This window comes from Pseudophryne corroboree, chromosome 2 (genome assembly GCF_028390025.1).
Source record: "Pseudophryne corroboree isolate aPseCor3 chromosome 2, aPseCor3.hap2, whole genome shotgun sequence".
In the NCBI taxonomy this organism is placed as follows: Eukaryota; Metazoa; Chordata; class Amphibia; order Anura; family Myobatrachidae; genus Pseudophryne; species Pseudophryne corroboree.
The window spans coordinates 397838226-397854241 of record NC_086445.1 but is presented as its reverse complement, the minus strand read 5'-3'; the positions used below and the strand labels follow the sequence as shown (position 1 = coordinate 397854241).

At 43.8% G+C, this 16016-nt stretch overlaps 1 protein-coding gene across 4 annotated transcripts in view; it reads left to right on the top strand.

Moving 5' to 3' along the window:
- REV1 (REV1 DNA directed polymerase) overlaps positions 1 to 16016 on the top strand; it is a 266941-nt gene that overhangs the window by 14852 nt on the left and 236073 nt on the right. For 3 of the 4 annotated variants that reach the window (XM_063953373.1, XM_063953372.1, XM_063953374.1), the window contains exons 2-3: positions 3426 to 3492; positions 5158 to 5290. In XM_063953373.1, the coding sequence (XP_063809443.1) occupies positions 3436 to 3492; positions 5158 to 5290 (190 nt within the window). In that variant the 5' untranslated portion in view covers positions 3426 to 3435. The remainder of the gene's footprint in view (positions 1 to 3425; positions 3493 to 5157; positions 5291 to 16016) is intronic. The other variant, XM_063953375.1, reaches the window with a different exon arrangement.

Genomic DNA, 16016 nt, shown 5'->3' with positions numbered 1-16016 from the left:
CCATTGCTGCTATGTGTGGCAACACATTGCTTTGTATTTAATGCCTCTTAGAAAAGATAACAATTTTGAGGACCGTTATGTAAAATGTAGTACAGGAATCTAAAAACCACTTCACCCTTTGGCAAACAGCTCTCTGTATTAAACCCAGTATCCAGTCTTTAGGTCCACAGTAAAAAAAGGTCAACAGTCAATAGGTCGACCACTATTGGTCAACATAGTCAAAAGGCCGACATGAGAATGGTCGACATAAGTTTTTTTCACAATTTTTTTCCATTTTGAGAACTTCATAGTTTACCATCCTTAAATAGCAGTGTTAATTTTGATGATGAAAATTTTGACTAAGTTGAATCGTTGATGTGTTTTTAATTCAGGACTAAAATAAAAATGGAGATTCACTAACTAAATCTGGATTACACCAAAGCAAAAAAACAAAAACAAACGATTAAGACTAAAACTACATTTTAAATCCTTGTCAAAATTAACACTAGAAGTAGAGTTTTACATATTTAAAGAATAATTGTGTTTTCAATGTTTGCAGAAAATGTGTGACCTATTGTGAAGAAAATATGATTGTGTATTGTGGTTTTGTTCTAATGTTTGTATATGATATATGGAAGTACTACGGTAAGTCAGACAGCCTATTGAGCCTATATTATTAAATACATAGTTAAATATATGCAAACTTCTCAAGGGAATGTTAATGTAATGGATTTTGCTGAATAACATTTCTCTATCATTAAACTGTTTGCAAAAGTTATGACTTCAACACTGACGAAAATAATAATTGATATCTACTAACTAAATCTTGACTAAAACAAGCAAGAAAAATAGACTAAAATGTGACTTGAACCCAACTACAATTTTAAGTAACTAACTTAAACTAAAGGTCCGTACACATTAGATGACGTCGCTCTGTGAGCGTCGTCGTCTAATGTTTCCCCTCCCGGGCCGACTGGTCGACGGCCGACTGTACACACTGAGCGATATGACCGCTCATATCGCTCAGTGACGTCACGCCTCCGACAGCCCTGCATGGAGGTCGTGGACGACAGTCCAGATCCTGCATGCATGCACTGGCGACAGCGGCGATCATTGCCGACCCGCGGGGCCTCGCATCGGTCGTCGCTGGCGGCATACACACTTGCCGATAAAATGAGTGACGTCGCTCATTTTATCGGCAAGTGTGTATGGGCCTTAAAACTAAATTTAAAATTCTTGTCATATCATTCAAAATATCTGTTATCTAGCAACATAGACTAAGCAGAGTACAAATATTGCATGTAATTTTGTAAAAAAATTTTTATTAGTGTCTTATTTATGTAATACACTTATGGTTTACAGAGGCTTTGGCCACATTTTCTGATGTGCAGTCTGATTGCCTGATACCACAGTTATTATACCCACTGTGTTTATCTGGCTAGTTAAGCTGACCACACATATATAGATAATCTTTGGGAGTAGATGGGTGATTGTTTCCTCACGTGCATTTACCAGATTTTTGGTCCAACTAAACAATTAATTTGTTTAGAAAGATAACCTTTAAAAGCGTGGCAAGCTTAAGTTTGCATCCTGGGGGCTTGTTGGGGGGAGTTTAATTGTTTTGTGGAGCAACTCAATTGTAACCTTCCCCAGGCGTCTGTGCCATGTGTGCGTGTCCAGAAGTACCGGGTTTAGCCATAAAAAGTAGCCAAACCTATCGAAAGTACTGCTTTGGGTGCCAAAATGCTTTTGCTGCAAGGTGAAATAGATCACCTCTCTGCTATTCATACCAGAACGGAACAACAATTGAATCGCTGCAGGGTAAAACATGAATCGCCCCTGCTGTATGCTTCTGTATTTCACTCGTGATCATTTAGTAACCACCCACCCACCCACCCAAAAAACAAAACCACAAAACAAAACCTACCCCAATGCACAAAACTGTAATGTTTGACTGCAGACCATCTGTAAAGCTGAGCGACATCGTCGGTGTTTCCCCTTAACATCCCAGTCAAACTAGGTAGTGCATACTCACTGAATTATATCGCTAATGATATTGTTCAGTGACGTCATCCGGCCACCACCCCAAACATGCGGTTTCTGACGATATTGTCAGATTGACCTGCATGTTCGGACGACAGAAGCCCTCGTTAACGACACGTGGGAGCGCGCATTGTTCATTGCATAGTGCATACACACTGGGCGATATTACAAACGATATTGCTCAGAAAGGTGAAAAGTGATTTAATTTAAAATATTGCCTAGTGTGTACGCACCTTTATACAATTTATTTACTCTCCATTGTCTAATTGTCAAAAAGCATTTTTGCTTGCTAATAATCTTTGAATTTGAACAATTAAATCTTTATAAGGGGAAATGGCAGACGTAGGGGTATATTCAACACCTATTCAATCTCATCTCAATTCGATTTTAAAAAAGTCGAATTGAGATGAGGGACCGGAGAGGGGGGAGACCAGCGGGGACAGCCGCGGCCAGACGGAGGAGAGCAGTGCTACAGCAGCGCTGCAGAAGGATGTCTCACCGCTGCCAGACCTCACGGCAGTGTCCACTCGGCTCCAGCAAGCGTGACCTCATTTGCTGGAGCCGGGTGAACTCTGCCGTGAGCGGTGCGGCTGTGAGACATCCTGCTGCAGCGCTGTGCTGTAGCGTTGCTCTCACCTGTCGACTTTAAAAAGTAGAAAACTGACGTCTTTTTCGACAGACGGCAGTTTTCAACCCTAATTGAATATACCCCTATATTAAGATAACTTTTGGCCTATTATTGCTGCAGAATTATTTCATGATGTTATTTATCTTAGGCCACACTTTTCTCTCCCCTGCACAGTATAATTGTATCTAGTTTTGCCTGCTCTTCAGACTTTTCTGTCCGTTTCTTTGTTGATTACTTCAATCCCAGATGTTAACTGGTAATGGCCCTTTTTTGAAGGCTTTCTACCAGAAATTTAATAAATCCACTGCTCAGTGCAATTATCACTGACAGAATGGCATGGCAGAAATGTTCTACATGTGCCTCCTGTGTAACTATGTTAACGGTGGTCAGTGCTACGGTAACATTTCTCTCGCATTTTCAGCACTAGCAAATATCCAGCTAGACGGACACTATGGTTCATAGTTCTGAAATCACCTGTACTTTGCTGACTGATTCTTCCTTTTGGTGCTTCCTTATTTACTGTAACTGTAATCTGTAAAAAAGAAAAACAAATACCTGTATCCACTGTTTATAGAACAAGTTGAATATTGTATTTAAATAGGTTTTACAATACGCTTTTCCTTTTCAAGACTAGGTCTTAGCCATCCCCGGCCCTCAAGAATCTATATACTGTAAAACATGTTTTCAATGCAGAAAATCCCATTAAAAAAACAAACAAACCACAACATTTTAATTTATTTTTATTTTTTATTTTCCTCTTTTTAAATTTGACCAGGAGCTTCACAATGCGTAGAGGAGGGTGGAGGAATCGTGCCAGCAGCAATGATGGCTGGGGTGCCTGGGTATGTCATAAATGGAAAATGTTGTCCTTGTTCTTACCTCTGTTTTACAACCTTATTTTTCTTGATCCAGGCTCTTGTGATACTCACTTTAACAAAAAGGGAGAATGAGCTATTTGCTGCTGCCTGCTGCTACCTACTTGCTTAGAGTTACAAGGATAATAACTCTTAGGACAGGCATGTCCAGACTGCAGCCCTCCAGCTGTTGTGAAACTACATATCCCAGCATGCCCTGACACAGTTTTGCTATCCGAGAATGCTAAAGCTGTGTCAGGGCATGCTGGGATGTGTAGTTTCTCAACAGCTGGAGGGCCACAGTTTGGACATGCCTGTCTTAGGGGTATATTTACTAAAGTGCGCATTTACAAAAGTGGAGATGTAGCCCACAGCAACCATTCCAATTCTAGCTATTATCTTCCAAAAGGTGCTAGATATAGAAGCAGAACATAATTGGTTGCTACGTGCAACATCTCCATTCTGTAAACTCGCTCTTTAGTAAATATACCCCTTTAAAGCGGTTCCTCTTCTGTTGGTACACACCAGCATAGAAGTTTACATTACCCGAGTTTCAGCTCATTTATAGTATAGTGAACGTTGTAACATGCATGCTATATTGACCCATGTTAGAATTCACGTTTATTTGACAATTTGAATGGAATCCAGAAGGATTTTGGAACTTACTGTAATAATACGGAAAAATATTACCTATAGAGAGATATAGATATATATTCACATGTACTGCATGCATATTTAGAGTGTCTGCTGCTGCTGTCACTGAAGGACGATGTCAGACTGTAATTCATTGATACATCTCTATTGAAGATCTGTGGACTGCTTGTAGTGTAATGGTGCAAAGAAAGAGTATAAAACTGCATAATCTGGGCTCCCAATATTAAGTGTATACAGCACTCCTCTACAAATGTGTGTGTGTATATAACCATCTCTTGAATACAATCCTCATGAAGTTGATTAGCACAGCTCCGCATAGTGACTGTAAAGGGCCCTACACACTTAAAGATTATCTGTCCAATCTGGTTGATTGAAAAGAAAATCTGGCAATGTTTGGGAGCAAATGACAATCAACCATTTGCTCCCAAAATCAAGAAAATAGACAAAAACGGTTGTTCAGATAAATTGGTTTAATGAAACAAACATAACCAATTTGTCTGAAAGTCCATTTGTGTCTGTTTTCCAGACAAAAATGAACTTTGAGAGCAAATAGTCAATTGTCATTTGCTCCCAGACATTGCCAGATTTTCTTTCCAATCAGCCAGATTGGACAGATAATCTTTAAGTGTGTAGGGCCCTTAAGATGAGAAATTTAGTAATTATACTATGTGTATGACAGAATCATCATACAACCGCAATCCTTTTTCTTTCTAGTTTTTGGAACTTTCTGACACGGTCTCCTAAAATAAATTCACTGGGCAGTATTCAATTGTTTGAAAAGTCAGTTGGGTGTCTGTCGTCCCCCCCCCCCCCCCCCCCCACCACCATCTAACAGACAGGAAAAAACAGACACCCAACTGACTTTTCAAACAATTGAATTCCCCCCCATCAAATCTAGGCGTAACTGCATATAGATGTTATTGTTTGGAATCATTCTGTTACATAAAAGTAACTAGTAGTGAGAGGTCCCATGTAATTGTAGTCTCCATTCTGTGCTAGGGTGGATACATATCGGCAAAGGTACAGAAATTAGATGAGCAGTTCCGACTGGACGCACCACTGCAGCAACAGAAAGATGGAACAACATCTAATATATTTAATGGAGTTTCTATTTATGTAAATGGCTATACAGGTATGTTTGGAATGACGAATTATGAAATATTATATTTTAATTTATACTGTCCATATAATTTGCTGGCAGATGGGAGCCTAACCATATTTTACAAACATTGTTTCACTTTAATCCAGTCTAACTATACAATCGTTTTTCTTATCGTACTAAATTTATATTCATTTGACACTTTACATTGCAAATTCTTGGATTATTGTAAAACTTTCAATATCACTCTGAGTATAAGTAACTTTAACAGGCCCATTTGGAAGCCGCTGCTGGTTTTCATTCACAATTTTCCAGTCTGGAGACTAGTTTTTCTGTAGTACACATTCTAAATGCACCAAACACATGGTTGCTTAGCAACACTCAGCCGCACATCCTGCGTGTCTATGCTGAAATAACCTTTGTGTTACTTGTGCTGCTTCTGGATCAGGGCCAAATGCAAGTCAAATAATACATAAACATGATCTGTAGAAAAAAGATGGTAAATTCTGAATGAAAAGAGGCACAAGTATAGTGTTTTATGCAATATGGTCAACACATATAGACCGTGCTGAGCATTTTAATATATAACCTGCTGTAATACTTCATTTCCATGGATGACAATTTATATACACTAACTACTTGGCCACAACTGAACATCCCCTAATAAGTATGCTTGACCATCTCAGCCACACCCATTGCTAATGGATGCATCCACTCATGCAAACTCCATAGTTTAATATTAGCAGTAGAAGGTGTCATGCAGGAAAGATCCATGACTTTCAACATGACACTTTCATAGGATGCCTCTTTTCTCTTACGTCCTAGAGGATGCTGGGGACACCAAAAGGACCATGGGGTATAGACGGGATCCGCAGGAGCTTGGGCACACTAAAAAGACTTTGACTGGATGTGAACTGGCTCCTCCCTCTATGCCCCTCCCCCAGACCTCAGTTAGACTTTGTGCCCAGGAGTGACTGGACACACACTAGGGGAGCTCTACTGAGTTTCTCTAGAAAATACTTTTTTGTTAGGTTTTTTATTTTCAGGGAGACCTGCTGGCTACAGGCTCCCTGCTTCGTGGGACTGAGGGGAGAGAAGTCAGACCTACTTCTTCTTAGTTAAAGGCTCTGCTTCTTAGGCTACTGGACACCATTAGCTCCAGAGGGTTCGATCACTTGGTTCGCCTAGCTGCTTGTTCCCGGAGCCGCGCCGTCACCCCCCTCACAGAAAAAAGAAGCCGGGTGAGTATGAGAAGATCCGAAGACATCAGACGGTAGAAGACTTCTGTAACGAGGTACAGCGCAACGCTCCATGCTCCCACACACTTCATCAATGGCACTCGCAGGGTGCTGATGGGGAGCGCCCTGGGCAGCATGTTACTGGGGTCATTTGAGGCTGGCAGACAGGCATATTTCATACCCCCGCCAGCATAAAAAAAATTTGAATTTTAGCGGACAAATTGGTGCTTTTTTTTATCATTAAGGGCAGCGCCATCATCATATATTATTGTTGTGTGATATATGGGCGCTGGGGTATGAGCTGGCATACTCCCTCTGTTTCTCTCTCTCCAGGCTTCCCTGTGGGTCTGTCCCCTTGTTTTGGCCAGTGTGGGTGTGTCGGTACTACGTGTCGGCATGTCTGAGGCCGAGTGTTCCTCCCCGGAGGAAGGTACTGGGGGCGCAGAAAAGGAGTTGGATATGACTCTGTCGGCACAGCCGACTCCTGATTTGGTTACTATGTTAAGTATACTTAATGCAAATGTGGCCTTATTGCCTAAGAGGCTGGATAAATCCGAGTCTCAGACACAAGTATGGAGGAAATCCATGGAGGATGCTTTTGCTCAGGTGCAGACCCCTTCAGGGTCACAAAAACGTTTGTTTACCCAGATGGTAGATACGGATACCGACACGGACTCTGATTCCGATGTCTATTTCAATGAGGCTACTTTACACCCAAGGGTAGTTCAGAGTATTCAGTACATGATAGTGGCTATTAAAGATGTTTTACATATCTCTGACGAACCTGCTGTGCAGGACACAAGGATTTGCTTATTTAAAGGGAAAAAACCTGAGGTGAAGTTTCCCCCTCTCATGAAATGAATGCTCTTTGTGAAAAGGCTTGGGAGTCGCCGGACAAGAGGTGGCAGATTCCCAAGAGAATTTTCATGGCGTATCCTTTCCCCTCTGATGACAGGGAAAAATGGGAGTCGTCTCCAAATGTCGACAAGGCTTTATCCCGATTGTCCAAGAAGGTGGCCCTTCCGTCCCCTGACACGGCTGCTCTTAAGGATCCAGCCAGTTGCAAGCTGGAGACAACATTGAAGTCCATTTTCGTTAATACTGGTGCATTGCTCAGGCCTGCGGTGGCGTCGGTATGGGTGAGTAATGCTATTGCTAATTTGGATTCTGATATGGATACCCTTCATAGAGATAACATTCATTTGACTCTTGGTTATATCAAGGACGCTGCAGATTACCTGAAAGATGCGGCGAGGGATGTGGGCCTCTTGTGATCAAGAGCCAATGCCATGGCGGTCTCGGCTAGGAGGGCGCTGTGGATCAATCAATGGAATGCTGATGCCGACTCCAAGAAGAATATGGAAGCTCTCCCTTTTAAAGGTAGTGTCTTGTTTGGTGACTGCCTTGCTGACCTGGTGTCTACCGCTACTGCGGGTAAGTCATCTTTCCTTCCTTATGTCCCCACACAACAGAAAAAGGCACCCCATCATCAGATGCAGTCCTTTCGGCCTAATCGATACAAAAAAGGAAAGGGCTCGTCCTTCCTCGCTTCAAAAGGTAGAGGAAGGGGAAAGAAGTCGCCCGCCGTGTCAGGCTCCCAGGACCAGAAGTCCTCCCCCGCCTCTACCAAACCCACCGCATGACGCTGGGGCTCGCCTGCGGGAGTCCGTACCGGTGGGGGGGCCGTCTCCGTTTTTTCAGTCAGGTGTGGTTTCAATCGGCCCTGGATCCTTGGGTCTTAGACATAGTGTCCCAAGGGTACAAACTGGAGTTTCAGGAGATGCCCCCCACCGCTTTTTCAAGTCGGCCTTGCCAGCTTCTCTTCCAGAAAGAGAAGTGGTAACTGCTGCAATACAAAAGCTGTGTCAACAGAGGGTCGTTGTGCTGGTTCCCACGTCCCAACGGGGGGAAGGCTTCTATTCGAGCCTCATTGTCGTACCTAAGCCGGACGGCTCGGTCAGACCCATTCTTAACCTGAAATCCCTCAATCCATACTTGAAAATTTTCTAGTTCAAGATGGAGTCTCTTTGAGCGGTGATCTCCAGCCTCGAAGGGGGGGAATTTATGGCATCAGTCGACATAAAGGATTCTTACTTACACATCCCGATATACCCTCCTCATCAGGCCTTCCTGAGGTTTGCGGTGCAGGATTGTCATTACCAATTTCAGGCGTTGCCGTTTGGGCTTTCCACGGCCCCGAGGGTTTTCACCAAGGTAATGGCGGAAATGATGGTCCTCCTTCGCAAGCAAAGGGTTACAATTATCCCGTACTTGGACGATCTCCTGATAAAGGCGAGGTCCATGGAACAGTTGTTAAGAAATGTGGATCTCTCCCTGTCTGTTCTGCGACATCACGGTTGGATTCTAAATTTGCAAAGTCTCCGTTGATCCCGGCCACTTGGCTGCCCTTCCTGGGCATGATCCTAGACACGGAGATACAGAGTGTTTCTTCCGGAGGACAAAGCTCTGGATATCCAGACCATGGTCAGGGAGCTTCTGAGGCTGACAAGTGTGTCGATTCATCAATGTACTCGGGAAGATGGTGGCGGCTTACGAAGCCATTCCGTTTGGCAGGTTTCATGCCCGGGTGTTTCAGTGGGATCTGCTGAAAAAATGGTCCGGGTCTCGCCTGCACATGCATCGGAAAATAAGTCTATCTTCCAGGGCCAGGATTTCTCTCCAGTGGTGGCTGCAAGGCTCTCGACTTCTAGAGGGACGCCGATTCGAAATCCAGGACTGGGTCCTGCTGACAACAGATGCAAGTCTCTGAGGCTGGGGCGCAGTCACGCAAGGAAGAAATTTCCAGGGAAAATGGTCAAGCCAGGAATCTTGAAATTCAAGCGGAAGAAATGAAAGGAAAATTCCTGGGGGTATATTTACTAAGCTCCCGATTTTGACCGAGATGGTGTTTTTTCTTCAAAGTGTCATCTCGGGAATTTACTAAATGCAAATCTCAGCAGTGATGAGGGCATTTGTATTTTTTTTGAAGTCAAAGAAAAAAAATACGAAATGGATACACCATCAGCCAAACACTGCCGGCAATAGCCAAACACTGCCGTGAAAAAATACAAATCGTAAAAAAAAAAAAGCAGTTTTAAAACAGACCTGCTTTTTTGTTACCGTGTTCTGATAGTCATGCACGGATCCATGATATCTGTGCATGGTTATCAGTGGGAATGGATGGGAAATTATGTAAAATTCGGGGGGGGAAAAATGCGTGGGGTTGCCCCTCCTCCTCTTTGAGCCGGTTCAGGTTGAAAAAATATGTGGAAAAAAATGACTGGGGTTCCCCCATATTTAATCAACCAGCACCGGGCTCTGCGCCTGGTCCTGGTGCAAAAAATACAGGGGGCAAAAAGCGTAGGGGTCCCCCGTATTTTTTACACCAGCACCGGGCTCCACTAGTCAGAGAGATAATGCCACAGCCAGGGGACACTTTTATATAGGTCCCTGCGGCCCTGGCATTAAATCACTAACTAGTCACCCTTGGCCGGGGTACCCTGGAGGAGTGGGGACCCCATAAAGCAAGGGGTCCCCCCCTCCAGCCACCCAAGGGCCAGGGGTGAAGCCCGAGGCTGTCTCCCCCCCCCCCCCCCCCCCCCCCCATCCATGGGCTACGGATGGGGGGCTGATAGCCAAGTGTAAAATAAAAGAATATTGTTTTTTGCACAAGAACTACAAGTCCCTGCAAGCCTCCCCCGCAAGCTGGTACTTGGAGAACCACAAGTGCCAGCATGCGGGGGTTAAACGGGCCCGCTGGTACCTATGGTTCTTCTGCAAAAAAAAAAATACCCAAATAAAAACAGGACACACACACCTTGAAAGTACAACTTTATTACATACATTCCGACACATACATACTTACCTATGTTCAGATGCCGACTCGGCCCACGTCTCGACGTCGATTCCAGGGTACCTGAAAATAAAATTATACTCTCCTAAATCCAGTGTGTCGTGTCCTTTTTTTTTTTTTTATAATCCACGTACTTGGCAAAAAAACAAACCGCATACCCGATCCACGCACTGAAAGGGGTCCCATGTTTACACATGGGACCCCTTTCCCCGTCTGCCGGGACCCCCCCCTGACTCCTGTCTCCTGATTGGCTGAAGGGACCCTTCAGCCAATCAGGGAGCGCCACGTCGTGGCACCCTCCTGATTGGCTGTGACCTCCTGTAGTGTCAGTGAGGCTGTGCAGTGAAGATACAATGTAGCGCATAGGCGCACCATTGTATCCAATGATGGGAACTTTGCGGTCAGCAGTTGACCACGAGTAACCTCGTTCCAGATTGGCCACGGAGGGCCTGGTATCCGGATCTTCAGGAATTACTAGTGGAAGATCCCTGGCCGCTTCCTCTAAGAGAGGACCTGTTACTGCAGGGGCCCTGCGTGTTTCCGGACTTACCGCGGCTACTTTTGACGGCGTGGAAGTTGAGCGCCAAATCTTAGCTCGGAAAGGTATTCCCGGGGAGGTCATTCCCACTCTCCTTAAAGCTAGGAAGGAGGTCAGGGGAAAACATTATCACCGTATTTGGAGAAAATATGTGTCGTGGTGTGAAACCAAAGCAGCTCCTGTGGAGGAGTATCACTTGGGTCGTTTCCTCCACTTTTTGCAGGCAGGCGTGGATGCAGGTCTGAAATTGGTTTCCATCAAAGTGCAGATTTCGGCTTTATCTATTTTCTTTCAAAAGGAATTGGCCGTCCTTCCTGAGGTCCAGACTTTCGTGAAGGGAGTGCTGCATATCCATCCTCCATTTGTGCCACCCGTGGCGCCGTGGGATCTTAAAGTGGTGTTGCAGTTTCTTATGTCTCACTGGTTTCAACCTTTGCGTAAGGTTGAGTTAGTTTCTCACTTGGAAAGTGGTCATGCTTTTGGCTCTGGCGTCTGCCAGACAAGTGTCTGAGTTGGCGGCTTTGTCTCACAAGAGCCCATATTTGATCTTTCATTCGGATAGAGCGGAATTGAGGACTCGTCAACAATTTCTGCCGAAGGTGGTTTCTTCGTTTCACATAAACCAACCTATTGTGGTACCTGTGGCTACGGAGGCTGTGGCGGTCCCAAAGGCTCTTGACGTTGTAAGAGCTTTGAAAATTTATGTCGCCAGAACGGCTCTTACTAGGAAGACAGAGGCTCTGTTTGTCCTGTATGCTTCCAACAAGATTGGAAATCCTGCTTCTAAGCAAACTATTGCATGCTGGATTTGTAATACGATTCAGCAAGCTCATTCTTCGGCTGGGCTACCGTTGCCGAAGTCAGTAAAGGCCCATTCTTCCAGGAAGGTGGGCTCCTCTTGGGCGGCTGCCCGAGGGAACTCGGCGCTTCAACTTTGCCGAGCAGCTACGTGGTCGGGTTCAAACACTTTTGCTAAGTTCTACAAGTTTGATACCCAGGCTGATGAGGACCTCATGTTTGCTCAATCAGTGCTGCAGAGTCGTCCGCACTCTCCCGCCCGGTCTGGAGCTTTGGTATAGACCCCATGGTCCTTTTTGGAGTCCCCAGCATCCTCTAGGACGTAAGAGAAAATAGGATTTTAATACCTACCGGTAAATCCTTTTCTCCTAGTCCGTAGAGGATGCTGGGCGCCCATCCCAGTGTGGACTGTTCCTTGCAGTTGTATTGATACTGGTTATTTTTGGTTACACGTGGGTTGTGTATCAGTTATATTCAGCTTGTTGCTGTTGTTAGTTCATACTGTTATCTGGTTTCCTGTTACTCCAGTTGTACGGTATGTTTGTGATGTGGGCTCGCCCTTAGTTTAACAAAATTCCTTTCCTCGAAATGTCAGTCTCTCCTGGGCACAGTTCCTATAACTGAGGTCTGGGGGGAGGGGCATAGAGGCAGGAGCCAGTTCACACCCAGTCAAAGTCTTTTTAGTGTGCCCAAACTTCTGCGGATCCCGTCTATACCCCATGGTCCTTTTCGTGTCCCCACCATCCTCTACGTACTAGGAGAAAAGGATTTACCGGTAGGTATTAAAATCCTATTTTCTAACTTGTCAAAATTGTACCCCACCTGCTCTGCTCAGGTAATCTGCATGTTTTTATTATGGGACCAGCAATAACTCTGCCATGAAATGTTAAGTCATACAAGCTCAGAAAAACAGGAGTTCTGACGTGCGTAGAGTGTAAAACGTATCTTCGTTGGTTGTAACCCGCAATACATTTCTGACCTGCTTCTGGAAGCAATGTCTATTTCCTTCTCTAACACAGTACAGTATAAAGGAAGTTATTCCCAAACTAACTGGAGAGGATGATGTCAGTAAAGTTTTTTTATTTTTGTAAATGGCCAACAAATTGCCTGTTGTAAAGGCTCAAGTGTTAACGCCTTATGAACGATTTATGATTCTGAGGTCGAGCTGCTGTTTTAGCTCCAGCCTAAATTAATGTTTTGGTAAATCTATGCTGACAGAATTACGTGTTCCAGTCTTGAAGTTCCTTTTCTCCTGGCAACATCTCCAATTGTCTTGCAAAGATCATGGCAGTTAATGCTGCTGTTCCTGGTGACTGGATATCGGGGCAGATGTATTAACCTGGAGACGGCATAAGGATAAACCAGTGATAAGTGCAAGGTGATAAACGCACCAGCCAATGAGCTCCAATATATGAATTGACAGTTAGTAGCTGACTGGCTGGTGCGTTTAACACCTTGCACTTATCACTGCTTTATCACGTCCTTATGCCGTCTCAAGGTTAATACATCTGCTCTATGCACTGAACACTGACTTTGTTTCCGTGTTCAATGGTCCAGATCATACTCAGAGAATTGTTTATCTAGGCTTGCTGTTTGTTATTAGACAACAGAAGTTGTTCTAGCTGAAAGACCAGATTTTCTCAGACTCCCCATTTCTCTCATCGGAATCAGTGGAACCAAAGTTTTTAATAGTTCAATCCACTATAAAACTAGACCTCTCAACAGGCGGTCTTACATTCTGATAAATTTTATTTTTATGTTGTACCCAGGAAAGACAGTCCTCTCATCCTGATTGTTCATGGATTCAGAAGAATTTTTCTGTTATAAACTAGCAGACTGGTGAAGAGCAGGTTTTAGAGCTTTGCTTATTCATGATCCTGTTTACAGAAAGACTGCCTAGGAGAGACCTGTGAGGTCTCCACTTCCACTACCATTAAGGGAATTCTTTTACTTATGTATGTTTGTTTGTTTGTTTGTTTGTTTTTTGCTAAAGAAGTCCAATCACCTACCTCATGGGGAGTTGGTGGCAGGAGAGTATATTTTTTGTCCATACCTGAAACACAACTACATTCATCAGACCTTCCACTTCCCTGACAAGGACTGGATTTTTTTTATATTTTAAAGATGGTTCTCAGATCCTGCATAGATTTCTGGGGTCTGAACAGCATCACCATTAATATCAAATTTCCTCTACCCTTGGAGTTGTTTGAATAAAGGAGGCTACTATATTCACCAAACAGAATCTCTGAAGAGCCTTCAGTCTCCACTGAATTAAAGCAGGTGACAAGTGAATAACTTTCTTTTAACACTCCTTATAGCCATTGTGTTTACTTTTATAATGCTTTTTGGCCTTAGTAATGCTTCGGTTGACGTCCAACGTTTTATCAATTAAATCTTTTGGTATCTACAAATTTGTGGTCCTACATCTGGATGATATAATTTTTTTTTTCTTGATCTCTTCCTAATTCCATAAGGCATGTCAAGCAAGTTTTTATTCTTCTCAAAGATGGCATACCACTTTACACTGATTAAAGGTGTACCTTCTGGGGAGCTGAACGCAGCAGGATTTTTGATAGCAATTGGGCAAAACAATGTGCACTGCAGGTGTGGCAGATATAACATTTGCAGAGAGAGTTAGATTTGGGTGGGTTATTTTATTTCTGTGCAGGGTAAATACTGGCTGCTTTATTTTTACACTGCAAATTAGATTGCAGATTGAACACACCCCACCCAAATCTAACTCTCTCTGCACATGTTATATCTGCCCCCCCTGCAGTGCACATGGTTTTGCCCAATTGCTAACAGAATTCCTGCTGCGATCAACTTGGAATTACCCCCTCTGTTCCCACTCTCATAGTTTCTGTTTATGGTTGCCCTGTAAAGATAATCAGTGACTGTGACTCTTAGTTCAAATGAAAATTCTGATGAGCCTTGTGCAAACAAATTAAACTGAAGTTTTCTACAACAAGTCCTCCCCAGGCTAACGGGCAGTCAGAAAAGGTCATCAAGGACCTTGAGAAATTCCTATGAATCCACATCTCTGCTAATCAGTACAATTGTCTGGGCCTTTTATTTTGAGCTAAATTCCCATACAACACCCACAAATCTGTCACCATTCTGCTTAGTCTATGGAGATCACCCTTATCTACCCTTCTGTCTTTTCAATACTTCCTTCTGCGATGCCTACTGCTGATTATTTGATTCAGAACTTTACGGACATCTGGACCCAAATGAAGAGCATCCTTTCTAGAACTGCAATACGCTATGAAACTTCCGTGTACAAGAAAAGATGCAAAGTTCCAAATCTGTTAACCTGGGTACAAAGCAGGGCCTGCAGTGCAGTTTGTCGGTGGAAGCAAACTGCAGCTGCACAGCCATACACGTTGCGTCGCATCCCAGATGGATGCGACCGCAATGCAATTGACAGGTGAGGCCGTTGCTGGGGCAATACCGGTAAAGGCTGGACGGCTCTCGGCATGTACAAAGATGAACGCAGATGTGCTACATATGCAGCCATGTGCGTTCATCTCTGAATAACCCCCAAAGTCTGGCTGTCCACTGTTTAACGTTCAAGCTTTTTTGATCACTCAAAAGTAAGAAGCTCAATCCTGTAATATTATGTTGCAGTTACCTTCCTGTCCTTGTATCTCACGTTCCTTTCGTGTGTCTCTATTAAAACTCCTGATTCTGTTCTTTCCCTCTGTTTTCTCTACTCCAATGTTTGTTCAAAAGCAGGAGTAACATGATAAAAACATTTTAGACTCAAAGATATCAGAAGGTACTGTCAGAAATTGGTGCTCTGCGCATATTGAAGTGTCTCTCTCATCTGGCTGAACCCTTGCTTGGCATGGGGATATGGCTGTGCCTCCTCTTGAATTGGACACCTGCTACGGTACTCTGGCAAGCTGCCGGAGTATTGGATAGTTTATCCTAGCTTCAGCATTCCCTATGCCTTTGTCTGTTTCAACTTTACACTTTTGCTGTATACCCTGAAGACTGACCTGCACCTCTCTGAAACTTTGACTGTGATGCTGACGCATTGCTCTGTTAAACTATTCTCCTGCATTCCTATTCTGTACCTTACAGTTGGTGACCTCTCAACTAGGTCACATGTTTGGAGTTGTTAGAAGTTTGCAACCTGTGTGTTCCCGGCAGTGAAGCCCACAGCGCTGTGTGACTGTTCTCCCAGTGCTAACCCTTCAGTGGATGAAACAAATCCTGCCAACCCAGTTTAGACTGATTTTGATGTTTTTCACTTGCAGATTTTTATTTACATTTTTTTTACTATCTGTACTGTCCAGAGAGCATTTGAGTTATGTTGTGTCTTGCACG